General features: G+C 38.9%; 1 protein-coding gene across 1 annotated transcript in view; it reads right to left on the bottom strand.

Moving 5' to 3' along the window:
* slc1a7b (solute carrier family 1 member 7b) overlaps window positions 1-23020 on the bottom strand; it is a 35665-nt gene that overhangs the window by 2477 nt on the left and 10168 nt on the right. The window contains exons 2-10 of the mRNA XM_030050406.1: window positions 15081-15160; window positions 10816-11031; window positions 6755-6797; window positions 6404-6635; window positions 5971-6070; window positions 5452-5685; window positions 4030-4224; window positions 579-713; window positions 267-366 (exon numbers count right to left, since the gene is read on the bottom strand). Of these exons, the coding sequence (XP_029906266.1) occupies window positions 267-366; window positions 579-713; window positions 4030-4224; window positions 5452-5685; window positions 5971-6070; window positions 6404-6635; window positions 6755-6797; window positions 10816-11031; window positions 15081-15160 (1335 nt within the window). The remainder of the gene's footprint in view (window positions 1-266; window positions 367-578; window positions 714-4029; window positions 4225-5451; window positions 5686-5970; window positions 6071-6403; window positions 6636-6754; window positions 6798-10815; window positions 11032-15080; window positions 15161-23020) is intronic.

The following is a 23020-nucleotide window of genomic DNA, read 5'->3' on the forward strand; positions in this document are numbered from 1 at the left end:
AAAAGCCATGCGGTTTTCAGCTCTCAAATCTTTCTGAGAGGAAGCAGTATTGACAGCATTTCAGCACATCAGGGGACCAACCTTCGATGGCAACAGTTCAGCTGTACAGAGACGGTCTGTGCAAAGCTTTGAAATGTCCTTAAAGCAACAAATCAAGACGTGATAAACTATTTGAGTGTGACTGTAACATTTTGTGCATTTTTGCTGTGCTCTAGTCAAGAAAAGAAGAGCTTTTGGGACAGATATGCCGCAGTGAGAAAACTCACCCCATCTCCTTCTTTCATGAAGTCTTTCCTGCAGATGTGTGCCATGATGCCTGTGGCCAAAGCATCACCCATTACATTCACCATGGTGCGGAATCTGTCTCTACAGAGGGAAGAACACAGTTGAGGTGGCTGTAACTGGGAATTCATATGAGCTGTATTTAAATGTTGAGGACATTCTGGACAATGTGGCCAAAGAAGATGAAATGAGAGCCTCATATGATTTTGCTCTGGGTTGATTAGATTCATTCAGAGAAAAATGTCAGGTCAAACTGTAACACAGAAATGATGGAAATAAACCCACATCCTACTTACAATGCCCAATCAACTGCAATGATGAGAGTGATGTCATCGGTTGGCAACCCGACTGATGTTAGCACTATCACCATGGTAACCAGTCCCGCTTGTGGAATCCCTGCTGCACCAATACTGGCTGCAGTGGCTGTGATGCTGGAAAACATTTGGGAGGTCAACAACATTGTCAAAATTCATATTGTTGAATTTCATGCTATAAAATATCACAGTTGAAACTTGAATGGAAAAAGAAACAATAACAGCAATTAAACCTGTGACATAACAGCCATACAAAGGAAATGTTTCCAGAAGAAAATCTGTGTTCTTCCTCTTGTTGCTCAGTGAAAAACAGAGAGGTTTAAAAAAAAAAAAAAAAAAAAAAAAAAAAATCTGATACAATTGGGACACCATTTTTAGTCCTTATATCAAAAACCAGAATGAAGAATGAAGAATCTTAAAATGCATTCTCTTTATTGCTCTATTTGTTTAATGTGTGTTGTATTTTTATTACCATGAACATCAGCAATTGTGAAAAGGTTTTTGCCCATTGATTTGGTGCTGGTCTCAAATGTACTATAAACCTGTTTTGAACTGGAGTTCTCACAGACTCAGCCAGGCTCGGCCTTATTTTGATCACAGCCAAAGAACATTTAACTATAGCCCTGCTTTCTGTCTCTCTGTTTCACAGCTCTCACGTGGTGAATATTTTCATTCTGCACAGAAACATTTTACAATAAATCTACTTCCACTGAGGGAACATCATGCCCTATGACTATGTCAGATATTACTGGTGTTTAAAAGATGTGGAAAGAAACAGTCATCAGCTAAAGTCAGCCCTGGCCTTAATTATTGAAGTAGCCGAGGACACTGGACATCACTGATCATTTCATAAAACTGTGTATGATGCTGTCTTTCTTGTGATGATTAGGAATCTTATGACCAGCCCCTATTTTTTTTTTTTTTTTTTTTTTTTTTTTTGGATGGCATCAAAGCCACAATCCAGGATGAAACAACAACAATCCAGGAATACATCAGGAACATGGCTCCTACTGATGACCTGCTAGATGATTACCTCAGGCAGCAGAAGCCCAATGAGGAGGATGAGGAAGAGGAGGAGGCACTATCATGGAAGGACAAGCCCCTGCATGGCATATACCACCAACAGATAGCAGAGCCCAGTCCAGAAAAGGCTGGACTGAAAAACAGCACAGAGGCACTGGCAGCACAAGAACAGGCCTTAAGCATACGATCCATAGAGACCAGGGTCAACCATACCAGGCAGGAGCCCAGGTGCAGGCTGTGCAAAGATGCTCCTGAGACAGTACACCACATCACAGCAGGGTGCACGATGTTGGCAGGTATGGCATACATGGAGTGCCATAAACAAGTGGCTGGCATAGAATACAGGAACATATGTGCCGAACTGGGGCGGGAAGTCCTAGGGTCAAAATGGAAGATACCTCCAAAAGTGGCTGAGAGCCGGTGGTGGCTAATCAACCGGACATCATGGTGGTTGACAAACAGCAGAAGAAGGCAGTAGTGATAGACATGGTGATCCTGAGCCACAGCAACATCAGAGAGAAGGAACACAAGGAGCTTGAACAATATCAAGAACTGAGAGAAGAGCTAGAGAAGACATGGGGAGTGAAGGCAGCAGTGGTGCCGGTGGTAATCTCTTGGGGCTGTGACCTCCAAACTGGGAGCGTGGCTCCAGCAGATTCCAGGAACAACATCTGAGATACTGTGCAGATCCCTCCCAGGCCTCTGGTAGAGGAGTTGAGCCTGAAGGAGACTCAAGACTGTCCAACTGGGTGAGTGGGGAATTTTTTAATCTATTTTTTTTATGTATGTACGTATGTATCAGAATGCCTTTATTTGTCATTTTAACAGAAAACTGTATAACGAAATTATGTATGTATGTATGTATGATGTATGTTTATATATATACACTACTCACAAAAAGTTAGGGATATTCGGCTTTTGGGTGAAATTTCAGGATGAACCTAAAATGCATTATAACCTTTACAGGTGAACTTAATGTGACCTTCTGTAAACTTTTGAATGCACATGTCCAACTGTTCAGTGTTTCAGTACTTTTTGCACAAGTGGCTGTTCTCTAACAAGGAGTTTAACGGCAAAATTCACATCAGGTGTTTGATGCTCCAGCTCATTGAGGTCGTATCATTAGGGAACGGCTGCTGGAGACTGGGGTACCTCAAATGGAGTGGCCTGCACTTTCTCCAGACCTGCATCCCATAGAAAACCTATGGGATCAGCTGAGTCGCCGTGTAGAGGCTCGGAGCTCTGTACACCAGAACCTCAATGTCGAAGAGTGGGATGCCATGCCTCAGCAGACAATAACTCGACTTGTGAACAGCATGAGACGTCGTTGTCAAGCTGTAATTGATGCTCAAAGGCACATGACAAGTTATTGACACTGACATTTTTTGTTGTGGTATATCCACCACTGTTGTTGGCTTTTGTTTCAAGAAATTGTTTGAGATGAGGAAATCACCAGTGTATGCTTCTACTTAAATGCCCTACTTTCATGATATAATATCACTGTAGCGTGAACATTTTCCATTTTCCATAAATTTCTCCCAAAAGCCAAATATCCCTAACTTTTTGTGAGTAGTGTATATAGCTCTGCTGAAATGGTGGAGATGGAGATCCAGAGGTTGAATGGGGGTTGACACAGTAGGATCACGCGATTCACCACAGAGTGGGGGGTTGGGGTCAGAAACACACACAGCAGTGGCGTGACTGGGAGATGGCGGTTTAATGAGGTCACATGGCTCTTTTAAGAGAGAGATTAGCGGGCCTTTTTCAATCTACAGTTGCTTTATTATGGACATTTATACAGGAGAACACATACAGGGGAGCTGGACGACCACTGGGATGAAACACAGTTCTTTTATTTGTTCTGGGCAAAACAATGGTGTTGATCACCTTGCCCTCATAATAGATCATGCAGTTAAGAGAAATTATATCTCTTTAAACAATACTGTTTTCTAGACCATGCATTCTTAACACAAGGGAACAAATCCATCATTCATTCCTCAAAATATCTATCACATGGATTTCTGGACTTTACTTTGATTCAATATGTGCTGCTTTATGAAAGGGGACACAACTCCAAAGGTTTTTGTGACTAACTCCATCAAAGCACAAGAAAAAGTTAAGCCTACTCAATGTAAAAGATTTATTGAACTTGAGGTACCTGTGGTAAATAACAAACAAATAATATTTTTAAAATTTATTTCACCTTTATGTGTGTGGGCAAAAAAAAAGGTAGAAGTCTTAGTCATTAAATTGAAAGGCTGAATGTCAAGGCCCAAGGGGTTGGGATTCGTCAGGTTTGATTATACCATTTTGAAGGGAAAGCTTCATCATATCTTTAGCACGTTAAAATGCTTAGAAGCACAGATGGCAGGTTGCAGTTGCACCAACCAGTTATCCGCTTATTACTAACCTGATGGTGATGATCTGGCCAAAGTCCAGTTCATAATTATTAACCTGGGCGATGAATATCGCTGCCACGGCTTCATAGAGGGCGGTGCCATCCATATTGATGGTGGCGCCCACGGGGAGCACAAAACGGATGATGCGGCGGTCAATGTGGTTGTTCTCTAAGAGGCACTTGAAGGTGATAGGCAATGTGGCAGAGCTGGGGAAGATAGAGAAGGCAAATAGTTCAGTTCTAAGCACACACCCAAAATAAAGTGCCAACCATCAAGTCAAAGTTATGACATTAAATATAGGAAGGCTGTACACACCTATCCATATGAAGTATATTATTTATTTAGATCACCAACATGTTTCGTCCGTTTGCCATCATCAGGGTGTCACAACACAATGTAACGTGACGTGACGTGACGTGACGTGACGTGACGTGACGTGACGTAACATAGTGATGTAACTGGTAATGTTTGGCACCCAATGATTAATTTAATCTAAGGCCAATAATATCATATAAAGCAAAACATCTAAAATATAGAACTTGGCCTGTATGAAGTTCTACATCTTTTTTAAAGAAGCTATAAAATGCATGGGATCCTTGTTTTATACATCCTCGGGATTTGTATTTTTGTTGAAATCAGTGATTTGGTCAACAAAATACACAGAGGGCAACAGAAAGAAGTCAAAACATTCAAAGGAAATGGCAGTGGAGCAGTATCTGTCTGTGGTTTGTCATTGTAGAGGAACTGCTGAGAAGGTCATGGCTACAGCTGCATTATTATTAGCAGTAACACTACAGAGGACATTCAGTATAAAGGCAGGTGGAAGTTAAGTAAATGTTTCATTATACAGAGGAACAATGAGAGCATGCCTTGGCTCAAACTCTCCAACTCACTCACACCACTTCACCACAAGTTATGCACTGCCTTATCTGTCACATGATCCAGTACAAATGGAAAATTGCACATACACACACACACACACACACACACACACATACACACGCACACAAATGGATAGGGGCCAGGCCAGCGACATCAAATGTGTGTTATTTTCCTCCTCTCATCATTTCCCGCTCACACCAGATGTTTTCTGATCTCCTCACCTCCCTTTGAGTGTTATTACAGCCCTGTTCCAGTAAGAGGGAAAGACGTGTGGCATTTTAACTCTGGAATTAAATATTTTCTAATCAGAATAATCTCATATTGTAACACATGATGAAAAAGAAAAAATCATGTTTTGCGAAATGGAACACATATCGTTACATAATCCAACAATTAACATAGCCAATTTTTGAAAACAAGAGTATCTCTTTCCCTTTTTTTCCCTCTTGTTTAAACACGCTATGCCTGTGCATTCGCTTTTCATTGTTAATCATAAGAAAATGTATGAATGTAAATGAAAGCTAAATCAGTGTGCAGTCATTTTCTGTTACCTAGAGGAGGTTGCCAGGGCGATGAGCAGGGCTTGCAGGATTCCCCGTATATAAACAATGGGGCTCTTCTTGGTAATGAAGAAGTACATGGCGGGGAGGATAAAGAGGCCATGCAACACCAGACCAAACACCACAGTAACAGCATAGAAGCCAAGCTTCTTTCCCATGGCTGATGGATCACTCATCTCCAGGATCTTCCCAGCCACCAGGAACACAATGCCAAATGGGAAGTACCTGGCAGGACAGGCACAAGCAAAGGTCACAGGGAGCAGTGGCGGGTGCAGACTGTTATGAATGCTTTCTCCTCTTTAGGTTTATGTTTAGGTCTCAGCCAGGGGTCAACAAATGCAAAGCAAAGCATTATAGGATGCACATTTTCCAATCAGTATTCAGTGCAGTACTGTGATAGATCTATCAAACCGCAGACTAGACAGGACTAAGGTTAGGCAAGGGTTAACGCTGGGGTAAAGATGTAGGGTGGAAAAAAAGTGCATATACGGTATATAAATAAAACATTACCAAATAACAATGGCCACGATTTTAAGAACAGCCTCATTCAAGCTCTGACAGAAATTCACCAAGGCACTGCCATTTGGCCCCATCCTTCCCAGCATAATACCTGAAAATATGAAATGATGATACAGGTCTTACTCTAATGACAGAGATGTAATTTATTTGAGCACATATCCAATATGTATCAGGTGGACTGATAAAAGGGAAATTGTCCCTGAAAAGAGACTGGACTGATGTTTCCTAATTTATTTTCTAATCTCAAAACAGATATGACGTCTTTGTCAGGTGTATCTGAGGAAGATCATCAAGAGCTGTATCTGTATGTGAGTAAAAAATTATTTGGAAGCATTGATCCAGTAATTTAATTTATGCCACATTTTAAACTACTAACTACAGATTTCAGTGGGCATAATACTCTGAATATTAAAATGATTTTTACCCATTGTGGCTGAAAAGATGACAATTCCAAGTACGTTCATTCCATCACTTGTTCCTGGCCGCGTGCGAATGAGGACATCTGGGGGAGGCGTCAGGTCAAGGGCAAAGTTCTGGATGTCTGTCCCGTTATCATCCTGGATACCGTAGATGAGTGCTCGCCGTGTGGTGGACTCTGATTGGCTCTGACCCACAGTAGGCTTGGCTTTCACAATGGACTCGCTACTCGTTCGATACTTTCGCCAGGGAAGAGATCAGTGATTGGACTGAGTTATTAAAAAGCCTTGCCAGATCATAAATAATACCATTGTGCTGCGATGTGTTGATCAAAAGTGTGTGATATGAAAAGTCTTACCTGTTGAAATGTGGCCTGAACCAGATTAGAGGGAAACATGTTGCTGTAATACAAAGGAAAAGACTCATGAAAGGGTGAACGCTCAATCCATACTGCTATTTAAAAAAATAAGAAGAAAAACAAGAAGAAAGAAAAAGAAAAGCTTTCACAAAACCAACCAGTCACATAACAAGATCTGAATTCCACGGTTAGATAATCTATAGAAAACTTGGATTACATGTTAAGGTCTCCATTTGGAACAATGTTATGCACAAGTTGCAATGTATTTGAGCTCATTACCATTATTACTTCATTCTGATCTCCATCTGTATCACATTCATCTGCAATAACAGTAGTGACTCAGTATTTTCTCATTTAATGAAAGGATCTTCAACAATTTTGAAGCCTTGCTATCACAAAAATATCAAGTGTCACCCCAAAATGCTTTACAGAATATCCTTTCCGAAAAAAAACAAACAAAAAAAAAAAAAACTCTAAAACTAAATAAATGTGAAATTACATGGCACATGTTTCAAATCAATTCATTTACACTAATTTTGGGATACTGGCATGTAAAAAGGTATGCTGTCATCTATAAATAATGTTGTAAGAATTTAATCAGTATGGATCATTTATTCAGTTAGATAAAATCCAACTTCACCACAAATCTGGAGGAAATTAAACGAGATGGCTCTGAGTCATGGTCAGCAAGTTCCAAAGATAACATCCAAGTGGCTAGGCTAACACAGACGACATCCCTGGAGCTCCGCCAAAGACCGAAACCCACCCAGTCAGGCTCTCACTGCACTGAGCAACCTTATAGGAGTACTGGATTGCTTGTGTTAAATCACATACCAAAATCATAATGAGAAATGGAAGTTATAGGTATACAAAAAGCCATGCACCCTATCATATGATATTCTATGATTTGAGTGAAACAGGAGGTGCAGCTCACTGATATAGGCAGCAGACTGACATGCAAGGAATTTTTCATTTTCATTTTAAGCATGCTGTTTTTATTCAACCATGAGCATCCAAATCCTTAACCTGCCCTTAAACTAAGCTGAGTTCCCTAATCTTAACTTAAGTTGACTGAGTGTCTTAACCATAACCATAACCATAACTTATCCAGCAATAAATTATGTGGCCAGCTAGGTGTAGGTATCATACCACTCAATATTCACATAAAGATGTACTTATATTATCAATAAAATTATTAATATTATCAACAAAAGGTCGTCCAGAAACCTCTTGTCAGGAATGTGCTGAGAAGAACGGAGCCACAACCACCATCAACACAAGGAGGAGACCAAAAGTGTACTTCACTGCAAACCATGGAGTCTCTTCAGACTGAACTAAACCTTCAAAGATAAATTGCATTTTTAGAGGTTAATTCAGGATCACCGGATGCATGAGTCACTGTGAGGCAGTGTAGAAGTACTGACATGCAAAACTCAAGAAACATGACTGGACTTGGATTCAACTGTGCAGTAATGACTCAGTCTGGACTGGACAGTGGAACATTTTGAAATGGACCTGGACTTGATGTCCACAAAAAGTACATGAACTGCTGCTAATATTATGTGTTTGTATGTTCTGAATAATAGTTATGTTAAGGAGAGATATGCACTTGCTAACACAAAACCCTCACAGAGTTAAAGTAATCTATTCGAAAGGCCACCTACTGTTCCAGTCTAGATACCTTCACAACTGTGTGCCATTTCATAATTGGCATGAGGCTGGATGTTCCTGCTGTTTCTCTAATAGCATGAAAAAAAATTGCTTGAGCAAGGATGAGAAGTGTTGAGCACTCCACTAGCACAGAACCTATAAGGCTTAGAAAAGAAATAGCAGTGCATTATGAACACCGCAAGTGAGTATGACCTTAAAGTAAGTGTGCTTCTGTTGTACTATGAAAAATCAAGCAATTTCCCATATTTGAAAGGAGCAAACCTACTTTGAGACAGAATGAGCAGGATTTTCCCAGAAAACAATCAATGAATACATACAAAAATAATCCCTCTCAATCATAACTTATGACCCACTAGAAGTGTGTGATGGCATGTCTATCTGCAGAGACCCTGCCCTCTTCCTGGATTTTCAAGACTCTGGACTCTTTTGGGCGTCGGCCTTTGGGCGTCGGCCTTTGGGCAGCAGGTATGTAGCTCCTAGCCAAGAACAGTGTGCTTTGCCAAATCAATAGCACAATGTCTAATAGGAATTGATGAAAATTACAACAGCGGAAAAAAAAGGAAATATCGCAAGGCGAAACATCAAGAGGCCGAAGCTCATTCCACAACAAGAGTGAATCTGGGCTTGGCTTTCACCTGCTGTTGAATTAATGTGCTCTGTCCCTGTCAAATATACAAAATAAAATTAATAAAACAAACAGTTTTTCCCCCCCACTATTTAAGCTAAATACAAAAAATTCACATTTATCCAAATCTTGTTACTTTTTTTTCTAACTTTTTTGAATTTCAGAAGGACCTTGAGACATTCCTGGTTTACTTTCAGCTGATGGCCTGTGCCTATTATCACCAGTGTCAGCTGGTGATAACTCTAGCTCTAGCTCCTTCTGACCTACAAAATTTTTGAGTGGGTCTTTGCATAGCTATCTGGCTCTCATTCAGGTTTGATGCTACTGTATGATTGTATCTGTTTACCTTCAGATGTTTTTAAAAATGTTTGGTCGCTGTATTCATAACATAAATTAGATTAGGTATGAGTAAGAGTCAAGTAGTGCGTGATATATTGTGTCACCAAAATGCCAACCCGTATCACTTCCATTATGGCTTTGTAAACTGGAACATTCTAGGTAGAACAAGTAATAATAGAAGAGGCCGTAACCTGTTTGGAAAGACATGTTTGGAAGTTTTTCCTCACTCACAAACAGGAAGAGCTGACATGTTTTTCTTTTTCTTCTTTCACTGGTGGCATGCTAAGCATGTGAGAGTGAGAGTAACAGGATTGCCATAGGAAGATTCTGTGCTCCCCACTGGTCTCTGAACATTTTGATTCATGCAATGTAGACAATTTCTACATCCATTTAGCACCCTAAAACAGACAAACTGTAGAATGGTAGCAACCAATTAGGTATCTGACATAGACACATTTTTGAAACCAACAGCACCACTTAGAAAGCAGAGTGATTCATATATGGATTGTGGCTTTGTAGCCTGTCAAGGACCTGATGATATGTTCTTTGCCTGGAAAAGTTGGCCTGTGGTAACATTAGATTCACTAGAAATTTAAATGACATGGACTGTCCAACACATAATACCGTAAACATTTTAAATGATTTGCTCATATTGAATGTAAGACAACAACTGTACAGTTCAAATACGGAATTCACAGCGATGATGGATACCGACAATTTAACTACTTTTTTGACAACTCTGGTTTACCTCACAAAATAATTGGTGGGATAAATAGTACTTTTACCTATGTGTCCTAACATAGAAATGTTTGTGAATCCCTGCTCTAGCCATCTCCCCCTGTCTAGCTCTCATTCTCTTCAGATTTCACTTTCCACACCTGAAAAAGCCCACAGTGACACAGCCTTCTGAAGATCAAACTTGAAGTGTACACTTCTTCTGAGGACAGTACTACAATAGCTGCAACCCTCTCAACTCCAGTTTATTTATCCTTTGTATCTTGGCACCACTGAAAATGAGTGTGTGCCCTAAAAACAACTGATTATCTGTCTTAGTTGAAGCATGTGTAAAGAGAAAAAGAATAGGACCCAGGAGTGAGCCCTGAGGTGCACCACATGACACAGCAGTGGGTGATGACACCTAATTACCAGTACAGATTGACAGAAACCAGCCACAAACTTACGAAACATTTCATACATTAACAAGCTATTCAGCAACCACAATGCCAGTTACCCTTTTTTTGAGATAAAGAGTAACTTAGTGGTAGGTCTATAATTCATTGGCAGGGACAAATCAAGATTTGGCTCATTACGTTGAGGCTGAACTATTACCTGTTTAAAAATAATCTGGGACACAGCCTGATTCAAGGGTCTTGTTTATCATGGATAGCAAGCAGGATTACAGCAATAACTGTGCAGGTGGTCTTACCGGATGAGGTCTAGCAAAGCATCAGCAGAACTCATGATAGGTTTTCCGCTGTCCTCAGAGTCCTCCTTCTGGGCTGCACCACCGGGGTGGATAATGGAGACCATGATGATACCCACTACCACAGCCACAAAGGTTGTCCACAAGTAATAGGACACTGTGATCAGACCCAGCCGACTGGAACACTTGGCATCTAGGGCTGCCAGCCCTGACATTAAACTGAAAGAGGGAAAAGCGAGGATAGACTGATGAAAGGTGTTTTGACAATGTAGTTACAGTATTGTATACCATAGCTATGTTTTCATTTTTTAAATACTCTCAATACAAATGGCTTTTTACATTCTTATATCCATATATACTTTTTTATTTACCTACACATGCAGTACACAGTGAATGTTTCTTATTTAGCAATCCATAAGTAGGCAACAGAGTTGGTGACATCTGTAAGTATGAACTAAGTAAATCCAGAAATGCCTCAAAGTCTACTTAATGTGCTGAAGTTGTGGAACGTGAATGATGACATAAACCGATGGTTGCATGTTTGCTACTTTATTACAGTGTTGTTGTGTTTCATTTTGGGCTCCAAGCACTGGTTGAAAGGTACACAATTTCAGAAATGTCCCTCAAAAACTGTTTTTTTTTTTTTTTGTCATATAGAATTAGTTACTTCTAGAAACTATGGTAGTAGGCAATTAGTAACAGTGCTTTAAACTTTAAATTTTCATTTACAGAGTGATGATTTTTGTAAAAAGCAAAAATGTAAAAACAAAACTAAAAATATCTCCATGTTGTCTAAATAAAGAAAATATAGCCTCTGAATTGTGTCTATAAAACACCATTTTTTATTGTAATTTGAATTGTGACATTTTATAGACGTTAAGTAATCACTTGTTAATGAGGCAGGTAACAAGCCACAAATGATTTGTTACCATCTGAGACAAGCATGTGTGTCTCATTAAAACTAAACCACTGACTACTGCTGCGTAGTCATATGACAAGGACCATCATATGACTTATAAATTAACAATTTAATAGTGTTACCTTTTGATATGGCAGAGCAACTGGCAACTGGCAGAGCTAAATGACAGCAGAATTTGACACTGGGTAAAAGACTATTCAGGCTAAAGGCAACAATATATTTGATGAGAAGCAGAGCATTTAATTTTGACCAAAAGACGTGATCAGATATGACATTATCTATGGAACTATCCTGTTATTTTAGACTACAACCAAGTTCAATATCAGACTCATCATACTCATAACTCCTATTTTTTTTTTTTCTGTGTCTTTGAGATTCAGTTCAATGAATCTGTACAGGAGACAGTTGCCTAGATGCAGTTATATTTGTTAACTGTAATCCATGTGATATAGAAGGAAGCCCTGTCTCTCTGTCTGAAGACTCTACCCCGAGCCAAATGTGCATCTCTCTCTCTCTCGCTCTCTCTCTCTGCATAATGTAAGTGAATGTAGGTTACCTTAAGAATAAAGTAGAAAGAAAACATTCCCCCAGACACAAATATTATCATCAAGTTTGCTGATGACACTACTGTGATCCACCTGATAAGAAACAAAAGTAAAACAGCCTGGAAGATAGAGGTGGAACGCCTCACATATTTGTGTGCAAACAACTTTAAACATCAGCAAGACAAAGGAGCTGAATTGGGTCAGGAGATGAACAGGAAATCACAGACCCATCCACAAGTTCCTGGGAACTCTCATGGGATGTCCAAAACTTCTCCCTCATTAAGACAGCACAACAGCGCCTGTATTTGTGAGGAAGCTTGCCAACTTTATACTAACTCCCAGATCTTTGCCAGCTGCATACTGACCATCTGCATTAGACTGGAATGGCAGTGTTTCACTGCAAGGCTGTGATATATATGGTCACAACAGCCCAGGGAATCACTTGGCACTGCTCTGCAATCCATAGACAGCATCTACAACAGAAAATGCCTAAGAAAATCCCACTGCATCACTAGCAACCCCCCACACACACCAATCACCGCTGGTTTGCTCCCCTACCATCTGGAAGGAGGTACTGGACTGTACAAACATGCACATCCTGCTGGATCCCATCACACACCCGCACACTACACACTGAATCATCCTACCTATCACAACATTCTGCAGTTTCTGCTTTATTGAAATGTTGCACTTTATACACCAATGCTCACATTATGTAATTCAAACAAAACTTTGCATAACATTATACTGACTATTATTACATACTACTGTCATATACTCAATCACTTTCAATACCATTGAACATGACTGGCTAAATGGCTTCATTGTTTACATTTGATGTCTACTGGCCTCAGATTGTGTACTATGTTTGCCCTGCAGTGTTGCTTCGTATCTGTCAGTTGTGTGTTGCTTTTTTGTTATGCTGTATTATTTTATATCAACATAATGACAATAAAGAATTGAACTGAATTGTTATCCCACATAAGGGACCACAGACTGGGCTCTGGCTGTTTGTCAGTTTGTTCATCTATCAGCCCATCCGTCCATCTGACCATCCTCCCATCCATCCGTCCGTCTATTCACCTGTCTGTCTCATGTGATTTCTCAGCCCCTGCTAGTTTATTTTGGATCTATGATGGATTGTAAAACTGGGGTCTAGCATTTTGTACATAGTTGTGATTGGCCCATCACCAGGGCAACAAAGCCTTAAGCCTCATATTAAGTGTTTTTGACACTGCTGGGTTCTGATTTTGAGGCATCCTAGGGGAAATAATGTAGTTTTATATCAAGATCTGGCTTTACAAAATGCAACCAACTGGCCCATCTTGGTGCCACTAACATGTCACACTCTATATTTCAGAGACTGCTGAGTCTTGTTTGATGAACCTTTGGGAAATGCCAACCCTCAAGCATAAATGTCTCAGACACTGCACATCACACACACAAAAGAATAAAAATAAATAAACAATTCAATCAAACCAAGGGTGACCTGCTCCAATTCTTTACGGGGTGGAAAGCAGCAGCTTATACTGAAAATTAGAAAACACGCTCACAAAGATCAACGGGAGGTCATTATATACTGGCAGGAATGGGCCAATTCATATGATAAAAAAAGCTGTTTTATTTGTGATGAACTCAAAGACCTCACTTCATCCTCAAAGGCTGTTAAAATTTCATTGTAACCAGTGTAATATTTTGGATAGTTCATGGGGGAAGCTTTCTGACTCTTCCCCTAAAGGCATGCTTGATGTGATAAAACATTGCACACTGTAGAAACAACGACCTCTCTCTCCATATTTTTTTATTGGCAACAGAAATACCAGCATTTGTTGCCAAAGCTATAAGGAAGTCAATAAGGAAGAGCGATGTTTTTAGCTCTCCAGCTGTCTTTCCTGCTGTGATATTAATGTTTTTGAAAATGTTACTGGGCTACAGTTTGTGGTTGTTCGATGGCTCCAGACAGTAAATGATAAACGGGTGATGACAGACTCTTTGAGATACCACAGAGAGCATAGCCAATACAAATAGTTGTGTGTTTACAAATGTCTTTGAACACAAGGCAGGCAGGAGTTAATGAACATGGATATTTTTCATGTCATGAAAAAAGAAATGGGAAAAAGGCTTTCTTTCCAAACGAATTCCTGTGTGTAAAAGTAAAACAGTAAAATTCTTTTTGCAGTGTTCAACATACTTTTGATTTTACTGCTACCAAGGTAGGTTCTATCAATGTAAGACCATTTCAGGTAAGACTCATTCTGGTATTGTTAAAAGCACTGGATGCTCTAACATGATCTGAGATTACATTCATTGCCTCAGCTTTGGTAACAAAAGGTGTCCCGTGGGTGGCGATGGAAAAACTTATGCTGAGTCACCATGATAAACAAGGTCGTGCTCTGAGATGACATGGGTTTAAAGTCCAAATGTAAAAAAAAAAAAAAAAAAACAGTTGGGAGCCTGCTTCTAAAGACTCTATCAAAAGCCACCATTTCTTCCAAGAATTCACACTGGAATGTTCCTGCACAAAGTTTACTTAAAGGGTTTGTCTTCGTTACACACTGTGCAAAATCTCAGCCATAAACAGAGCATTAAGATACCTGCAAAACAGCACACATTCGTATTTTTTGCAAATCTGATTATAAACTGATTACCTCTTCGATCCAATATAGTGCACACTGAAAAGAGCAGACATATGGACATAAACCTATTTGTTCATCAGCCTGTTAAAGGTTTAACATCTTTCACTTGCCCTGTGGAGACAAAGCCCCATGTTAAGATGATGTTAAGGAAGGGACAGGCAACTGTACCTGGACACGACGAGGGGTAGAATCAGCATCTTCAGCATTCTCATCAGCAGCTCTCCGGGGAACTGGAAATATTTCACCTCCTATAATCAGAAAGAAAATGAAATTACTAAAAGGTTGTAGGGGAAATGAAGGGGAGGATTAGAGAAGAACAAGTTCTACTGAGCTGTCAGCAACTCCACAAATTAAAAAAAAAAAATAAAAATGAAAAAACAAACAAAAAACAAAACAAAACAAAACAAAACAAAACAAAACAAAAACAAAAACAGAATATTATTCTACCTTAGCCGCTCTAAGGCAACTACTCTGTTGCTCTAACCGTGACACCGACATCATGCCCCTGAGGACATGACAACACAAATTCAGTGCACTCTAAAATTTCATTATGTTGTGTGGCACTGTGTGGTTTTATAAACTGTTTCTACAGATCAGGCCTGTTTATTAAGCGAACTCCAATTTACCATCCTATTATGTTTGGGGTCAATTTGACCCCATCCAATGTTTAACGTCTCTAAATAAATGATTAACATCTTTTTTTTTTTTTTGGCTTCATATTTAATGAGTTTTCCTAATATAATGGGTACTAGCAGGTAAACATGAAATTCACATGATGATACGTTTTCAATGTCCTGTACACACTTTGTACGCATCGGTTATAAATAACAAAAATCTGTACTTAGAAATAATATAAAGCTGTTAAAACACCAAAAATTAATATCTATTTCCAATTTTAGGTCAATCAGTGAGATTTTTTGGTGATTTGAATATTTTTCCATAGTCGTGTAATAGGAATACTGGATGTATAAGTGGGGTGGTGGGGAGTTATGTTTTATTTAAAGGGCTATTTAGGTAGTCAACAAAGAAACATAAAGTACTTGACACATAAACTTTTGTAACAATTTTAATTATAATCATTTTGTGGAGGTTTAAACTGCTGGGGTCAAATTGACCCCAAACATAAAAGATGTTAGTAAATTTGAATATAACAGGAGGGTTAATACAAGCATTGAAACTGTGGTATTTTTTTTGAAAATGTAACCTGAAGTATAACTCTTCATACCTTATCTGTATTTTTTTTTTTAACACAAAATCACACAATTCTCCTCTTGTATTTAAAAGAAATTTGCACCATATCACAAAGCAGGAGAAAAATTTTCTGCGTTTGTTATTCAAATGGGTTGCTGTAATAACAGTATGGTGGTATACAGTGTATAGCTACAGTAAGTTATAATGATTATAAGACAGCAAGCACTGAGATTTCACTGTAAAGGATGCTGCACTGTTTCAAGAAAGTTTTCAAGAATGTAGTAAGCTATTATCTGTGCTTATGCTCGGTCAGCTGATAGACAGCAATCTCATCCAGTTGATAAAATGTCAAAGCCACAGGTTTGGCACAGGACTGTACAGGAAGTGTACTTGTTTTTCATGTCATTTATGATTATTTGGCATGAGAGTGATTCATGGTGAAAATCAAATACATACTTTGGTTCTCCTGCTTGGAGTCCAACAGTGCTAGTGTTACTGAAAAAAACATTTTTCTGCTGTGTTGGGAAGCGGGGGCCTTTATATCCTGCACAGTCACCAGGAAAAAATGTTGGCATTTTATATTTCTGCAAACTAAGGATATGTTGTAATGTCATATTTTCAAGTTTCATGGTATAGTATAAAGCGAGTGAAAATCTTTGTGATAGGAGGAGGATGGGGTGGAGGATAACACAATCAACAGGACTTACATTAGCTAATGTTAACTGGCTCATATTGCAAATAGCAAATAGCTTGCTAAAGTTTTGTAATGTTAACCATTACGTTTTCCTAACCTTAACCAAGAACCTTTAGTGGCTAACAAAGCTAATGAAGCAATGTTCATGCATTTTTTTTTTTTTCATTTCAACAGGGAAAATAATTTAAATATGAACACAAAAACATCAGAGAAATCGAGAAACAACAAGTTGTCACTACGATATAGTGCTTAAGTGCGCAAAAGATTTAACAAAGATAAAAAGAGGTAGGATAAGACAAACTTAGATGTAAAACAGAAACCACTGATCAAACTGTACATGTTCATAAAGTCGATAAAAAGTTGTGACACTTCCAGAAACCCATCTTACTGACCGCACTGCCATGAGTTTTGTGACATCATTCATGTATGAGGGACGAAAAATGACAAAACAATAAATAAATGAATAAATAAATAAATACGCATATAAATATATAAATGCATAAATAATTAAATTAATAAATATTTCTACATTTATTTATTTATTTATTTCTGTTTTTATTCATGCATTTATTTATTTATTTGTGTATTTATACATTTATGCATGTATTTATTTATTTATTTTTACATTTATTTATTTATTTATTTATTTATTTATTTCTACATTTATTTATTCATTTGTGTATTTATATATTTATTTTTACATTTATTTATTTATACTTTTATTTATTTATACATTTATTCATTTATTTATTCTTTCTTTTATTTCTACATTTATTTCTACATTTATTTCTTTATTTATTCTTACATTTATTTCTGTATTTCTACATTTCCACATTTATTTATTTCTGTATTTCTGTGTCGTATGTTAATAAGGTGGGCGGTTCTTACATTAGTCTTAAGCACGATTGGTTTGTGGGTGTGATCCTATCCACTGCTACTGCCTGGACTGGCAGTAGTAGTGGATAGCAGTGGACTAGCTAGCTACTAGGGCATTAACAACGCCAGACTTTTCCACGTCGTCGACGTTACGTCAACCCGTCAACACTGGGAGATTTTTGGGGGGCTAGCGGGGCTCCAACCGGAGGGAGGGAGGAGTTGTAGTGGAGCGCCGACCAGGCGACCGGGGGGGTGAGGAGGCTGTAGTGGAGCGCCGACCGTGTGTGTAGTCGGATTACTGGAAGTAGTCGGTGGGTGCATGATTTACCACATCATTCGCCAGTGACCTTAAATCACTGACGATGGCTCTCAAAACGCTTTCCATTGCATTTTACACAGTAGCTAGTAGGGCATTAATGTAAACATCGACCCGTCGAAAGTCGAAGAAACACACACACACCCCCACACACACGGTCGGCGCTCCACTACAGCCTCCTCACCCCCTTAATTATTTATGCATTTATATATTTATATGCATATTTATTTATTTATTCATTTATTTATTGTTTTGTCATTTTTCGTCCCTCATATTCATGTTAACTAAATGATGAAACCTGGCAATTTGGGTGACCCATGACCTTCCCTCTAGTGACACTGTGCACTTTTGAATTTACACGCTTTTACACAGTAACAGTGTATTATCTTCTGGATGTTACTATGTACTAACACTATATAAAATTTGTGGTCAAGCTGCACAAGCATACCAACTGATACATATATAAAAAAGTACATTCAGTAAGTTAATGTACTGTTCCAGTGCAGCTGCACCAAACCCTTCTGTGAGATGGAAAACTTTAAATGCTGCCTAATATAAATCCTTACACTAAATGACTATAACTCTTATGACATCCTTCAAGTCAGCACATCAGTGGAGCACAATTGCTTTCATCATCCCTTTCACGTTTCTTAGCAACAATAATGTCTTGCCCTGAAAATGCTCCTAGTAGATAATGCCTTGACAACTTATCCCTTTTGACCAGAAAGTGAAAGTGAGGGCAGTAATTGACCAAAATGAGTGCGCAGTATAATTACTTGAAAGCCACACAATGCCTGCTATTTTCACAAGATCCTTGGACTTCCGTCACAAAAGAACAGATTATCTTGCCATTTTTGCCACTGTTGAATTATGATGCCTCCTTAATTAGATTTATGATGCTTATCATGTTCCTGTCATGCAATAATGAGTCAGGCTCATCATCCACCACAACATTCATTAGTGAACAGTCACGCTGGAGGTGTGATTTGCCTGCTGAAGGTGCAGATCCAAGAATTCAGTGTGTGTCTTTAAGTGCTGTGTGTGTAAGTCTGTGGCTGTGTGTGTGTCCGTGTGTGTGACTAAGGGTCTATGCAGTCGTTTCAAACTTTCTGTACAAGACAGTTTTAAAGTGAAGTATTTCCTTGCTGTCTCTAATGCAGAGAGCCACTGCGAAACACAAGAGCAGTAAATCAGATTTGACAGAAATGAATAGGGGAAGCAATTTTGCAGGGAAAAAAAAAAAAAAAAAAACGATTTCTACAGCTTTTTTTCTGATGGGAAAAGACTGTCATATCTAACAATATATAAGAGTTTGGGGTTTTGGCAGCATTCAGAGGAGAGTTTTTTTGCATTCATCTCTGCGTCCACTAGGTTTAAAACTGGCCTCCATCCAGAGCACTGATGGACAGCTGTTTTCTATCAAATGTGCTGCCCCACCCCTTCCAAGCAGACGTCATCTCCCCACCCAGTCAAAGTGAGTTTGGCAGTGTAACAACGGTTTGAAAAAGCTTCTTTCCTCCTAAGTCGTCACTATGGTGGCAGCGTGGTTGAGTTAGTCTGCGGCAGGAGTCAGTGTTTGTTAATCCGTCCCAGAGGTCAGGACTGTAACTGTCCTCTGAGCACTTGTCAGCAGAGCATGAGGGGACAGGGAATGGGCTGACAGCTGACACACTGAGCTACTGTATTCAGCACAGTGTCATTTGCACACACTGTATTATACTCTCAAGTTATGAATAGATTTATACACTTTGGGAGGAAATCACAATGTGTGGGGCTGATTTTCTTTCCCTTTTGTTTGGTTTTTGTCTTCTGTCTTCTTCTGTCTTTTGTCTTCTCCCAACATGTTAATTTTCACCAATGTGATGTGTAATTCAAACATTATTTTAGAGATTTGCATAATTCAGGAACTAAATGTAGTTGATTTGCATAAATGTCATGTCATAGTAATGGTATGGTAAATTCTGACCACCCGAGCTATTTAGTATTCCAGCCTTGGTTCAGGACAGGTGAACAGGTGGACTGGAGTTTGACTCAAGTGACTGCTAAGACTAAGAATGTTATTCAAATATTAAAATGGAGAATGTGAAGGTAGCAAAACATTTTACACATCATGAGATCTAAAATGATGTTGTTGTTTTTTTTATTCAAGTCATGTTAATAAAGATTATGCTAATTAACCCAGTTTTGTAGTCAGATTTGATTTGAGTTGATCTGCTTTCTACTTGTGACTTCTTGTGCTGTAGTCTGTATTTTAAGACTCAAGATTTGCTATTTCAGCAAACATTTCCATTTCACAAAAACATTTTTCATGTAGTGATATAATATATCGGCACTGGATCAGGGTACAAAATAGAGGACATCCTTTAGAGAAATGGCATGATATATGGCCTATTTTCTACACTGTGATTGGTGAATGGAACAATGACTGAACATCGCCTCGCCCACTGTGGCCCAGTGCTGTATATACCTACTATAACACTCACCCATGAGATTACATCACAATGCACAGTGCTGTAAATTGCACAAATCAGACTATACTACCTACATACTACATACATACCTACATGTCATTGCGCTGACAGAGAACAGTTTATATTGTCTTGATACAGCAGGGCGAGCACATAAACCTGTAAAACTGATGAATCCACGAGGGCATTATGTTTTTATCTATTAGCAGCATTCTCTTCAATAATGTAATTGATGGCCTCTGGACAGTAATCTGCTCAACACCTGAACTCCTCTGAGGACTCAGGTCAGGTGTGCAGGATGCCTGCCCTGAGATGCCCTGTGCTGAGTCTGAAGGTGTCAGTACACACACCCATGTATGCATGCGCGCACACACACACATGCTGACTGGAAGACTGCCAGTCAGCCAGTGGGTTAGACTGGTTATACTTAACATCTCACTTCCCTCTGAACGTAGACTGGACCGAGGCTATTTTAGAAAACTTTATTGTACTGCAATAAGAAATTCTCTTTTTGCTACTCATGATTTTTATGAAATCCTGCACGGACTTGTCTCACTAGAATGGTTAAATCACATCACCTTTGTTTGCAATACTGACTGAGATTTCAGCTTTCTTTAGGGGCACCAAAATTTGTGTGTTATCCCTGCAATTATTTTGCAAATTTCATAGCACCTAAATCCATATAACCAATAACAATATTACATATTTTAAATGGTTGATGTCCTTTTTTTATATGGAGTTGTTAGTAAAAAGACTACAATTATTGACAAATGAATAAAAGATGAAAAATATATGTTGTGAGTCAGACAGTGTCAGACAAACTCAGTTCCAGAGACACTCAAAATTTAGTTATGTCTAGAGCCGATTCAATTTACTGGGCATGATTTAGAGCGAAAGATATGGCTATACTTCTGCAAATGACAGTTGATGGCAAACCAGAAAGCATCAAGTCCAAGGGAATTTAGTGTTCAACAACAGAATTGTGCAGGGGCACAAATCTCAGGACGCACATAAAACAGTTTCTAAAGTATGTGATTAAGAAATGGATAAATTATGTATCCGCCCATACTCATCCTAGAGCAGGTAGCTTGACCTGATCAAGACCCCAAGAACTGTTCATATAAAGTTCCTTGGCTGAAAGTGCAATTTATGCCAGAACGGCCACAGGGGAGCCACTCCTGAGAAAAAAATGCATGACAGCCAAAGCAAAAGATCAACCTGATTCCCACTGAAAACTTGTGGAAAGGTGTGAAGGAAGCAGTTCACAGATACATCACCAATCTTACACAAAAGAATGCAAATAAATTCCAAAATTCATATTTCCCATGGTAATAAGGGCAAAAGACTTGAAGCAGTGATAATCACTACCAAAATACTGAATGTTACATGATAGATTCCTGTAACTCATTTTAATGACTGGGGAAATTTTGTGTGGGGCATTTTGTGTAGATTGGTGACATCACAATTTCATAAATTTTGATGCTGCAACACCACAAAATGACTTAGACTTGGCCTAAAAAAAGTCCAGTCCAATTCCTGAGTTTATTTATTTATTCTTAATCTTTTACCACATTTAACCTTCATCATGTTTAACACCGATGTTTTAAACTTTCAGTAAATAGGTGACAAAAAATGCTTATGTAACAGAACAAAAGCAGCGTGCCATAAAATGTTTCCTCGAAAAGTAACAGAGTAAGGGAAATTTTGTAAACTGTCAGCTTACAAAACGGCAAGGCAGATGGCATTTGGGAACGAAGAAATGGAAAACAACTTGTGTACCCAGAATTCAAGACGACATCACCAGCAGTCTTGGCCTGCTGGAACATCAACAGCTGGGGGTACCAGATAAGAATGAGACACAAAACCAGAGTGTAAACAGGGTCTTCTGCTCATTGTAAGGCTGGCATCTTGTGTGCCATGCTCAGAACATTATTTAAGTGTGACAAAGCTGTAAGAGCATTTGTCTCACTCCTCATTGTTGTCAGTGAAATACAGAATATTCAGAACATCTGGTCACTGCCATCAATAAGTGTGTCAGACTGCATTGCAGGCCTGAGCAATTCTCACAACATCACTACATAACCTCTGCAGCTGAGAGGGTGCAGAGATTACCTATGTATCACTGATAAAATATATACAGCAAAACTATCCTCTTGTATTGTTGAATCATAAGCAGAGATAACAAACAAATTAATCCAAAAGGTCCAAATAAGAAGCTATGTTAACTGAACTGAATGGTTGTATCTATGAAATTGATAATAATCTGCTAACATCAGTGTTTCATCAAGCCATAGCAGAGCAGTACTGTACCATTTCATGTTGTTGATGTTATATTCATATTAAGATTTTTTTTTTTTTTTTTCTGGCATTCATCTGCTATAATTGCTGTTGTGACAATAGTGAAGGACTGCAAGGTCAGTGGGGGGTGTGGGGTAGGGGTGTGTGTGTGGGGGTGACATGCAGCAAGGGGCCCAGGTGTGATTCAAAACTGAGACTTAGCCTTGATACATGGGATGCGCCACTGGGATCACCCTGCTATATTCATCTTAAGTTCTTATTAACT

Source organism: Myripristis murdjan, chromosome 4 (genome assembly GCF_902150065.1).
Source record: "Myripristis murdjan chromosome 4, fMyrMur1.1, whole genome shotgun sequence".
NCBI classification, from domain to species: Eukaryota; Metazoa; Chordata; class Actinopteri; order Holocentriformes; family Holocentridae; genus Myripristis; species Myripristis murdjan.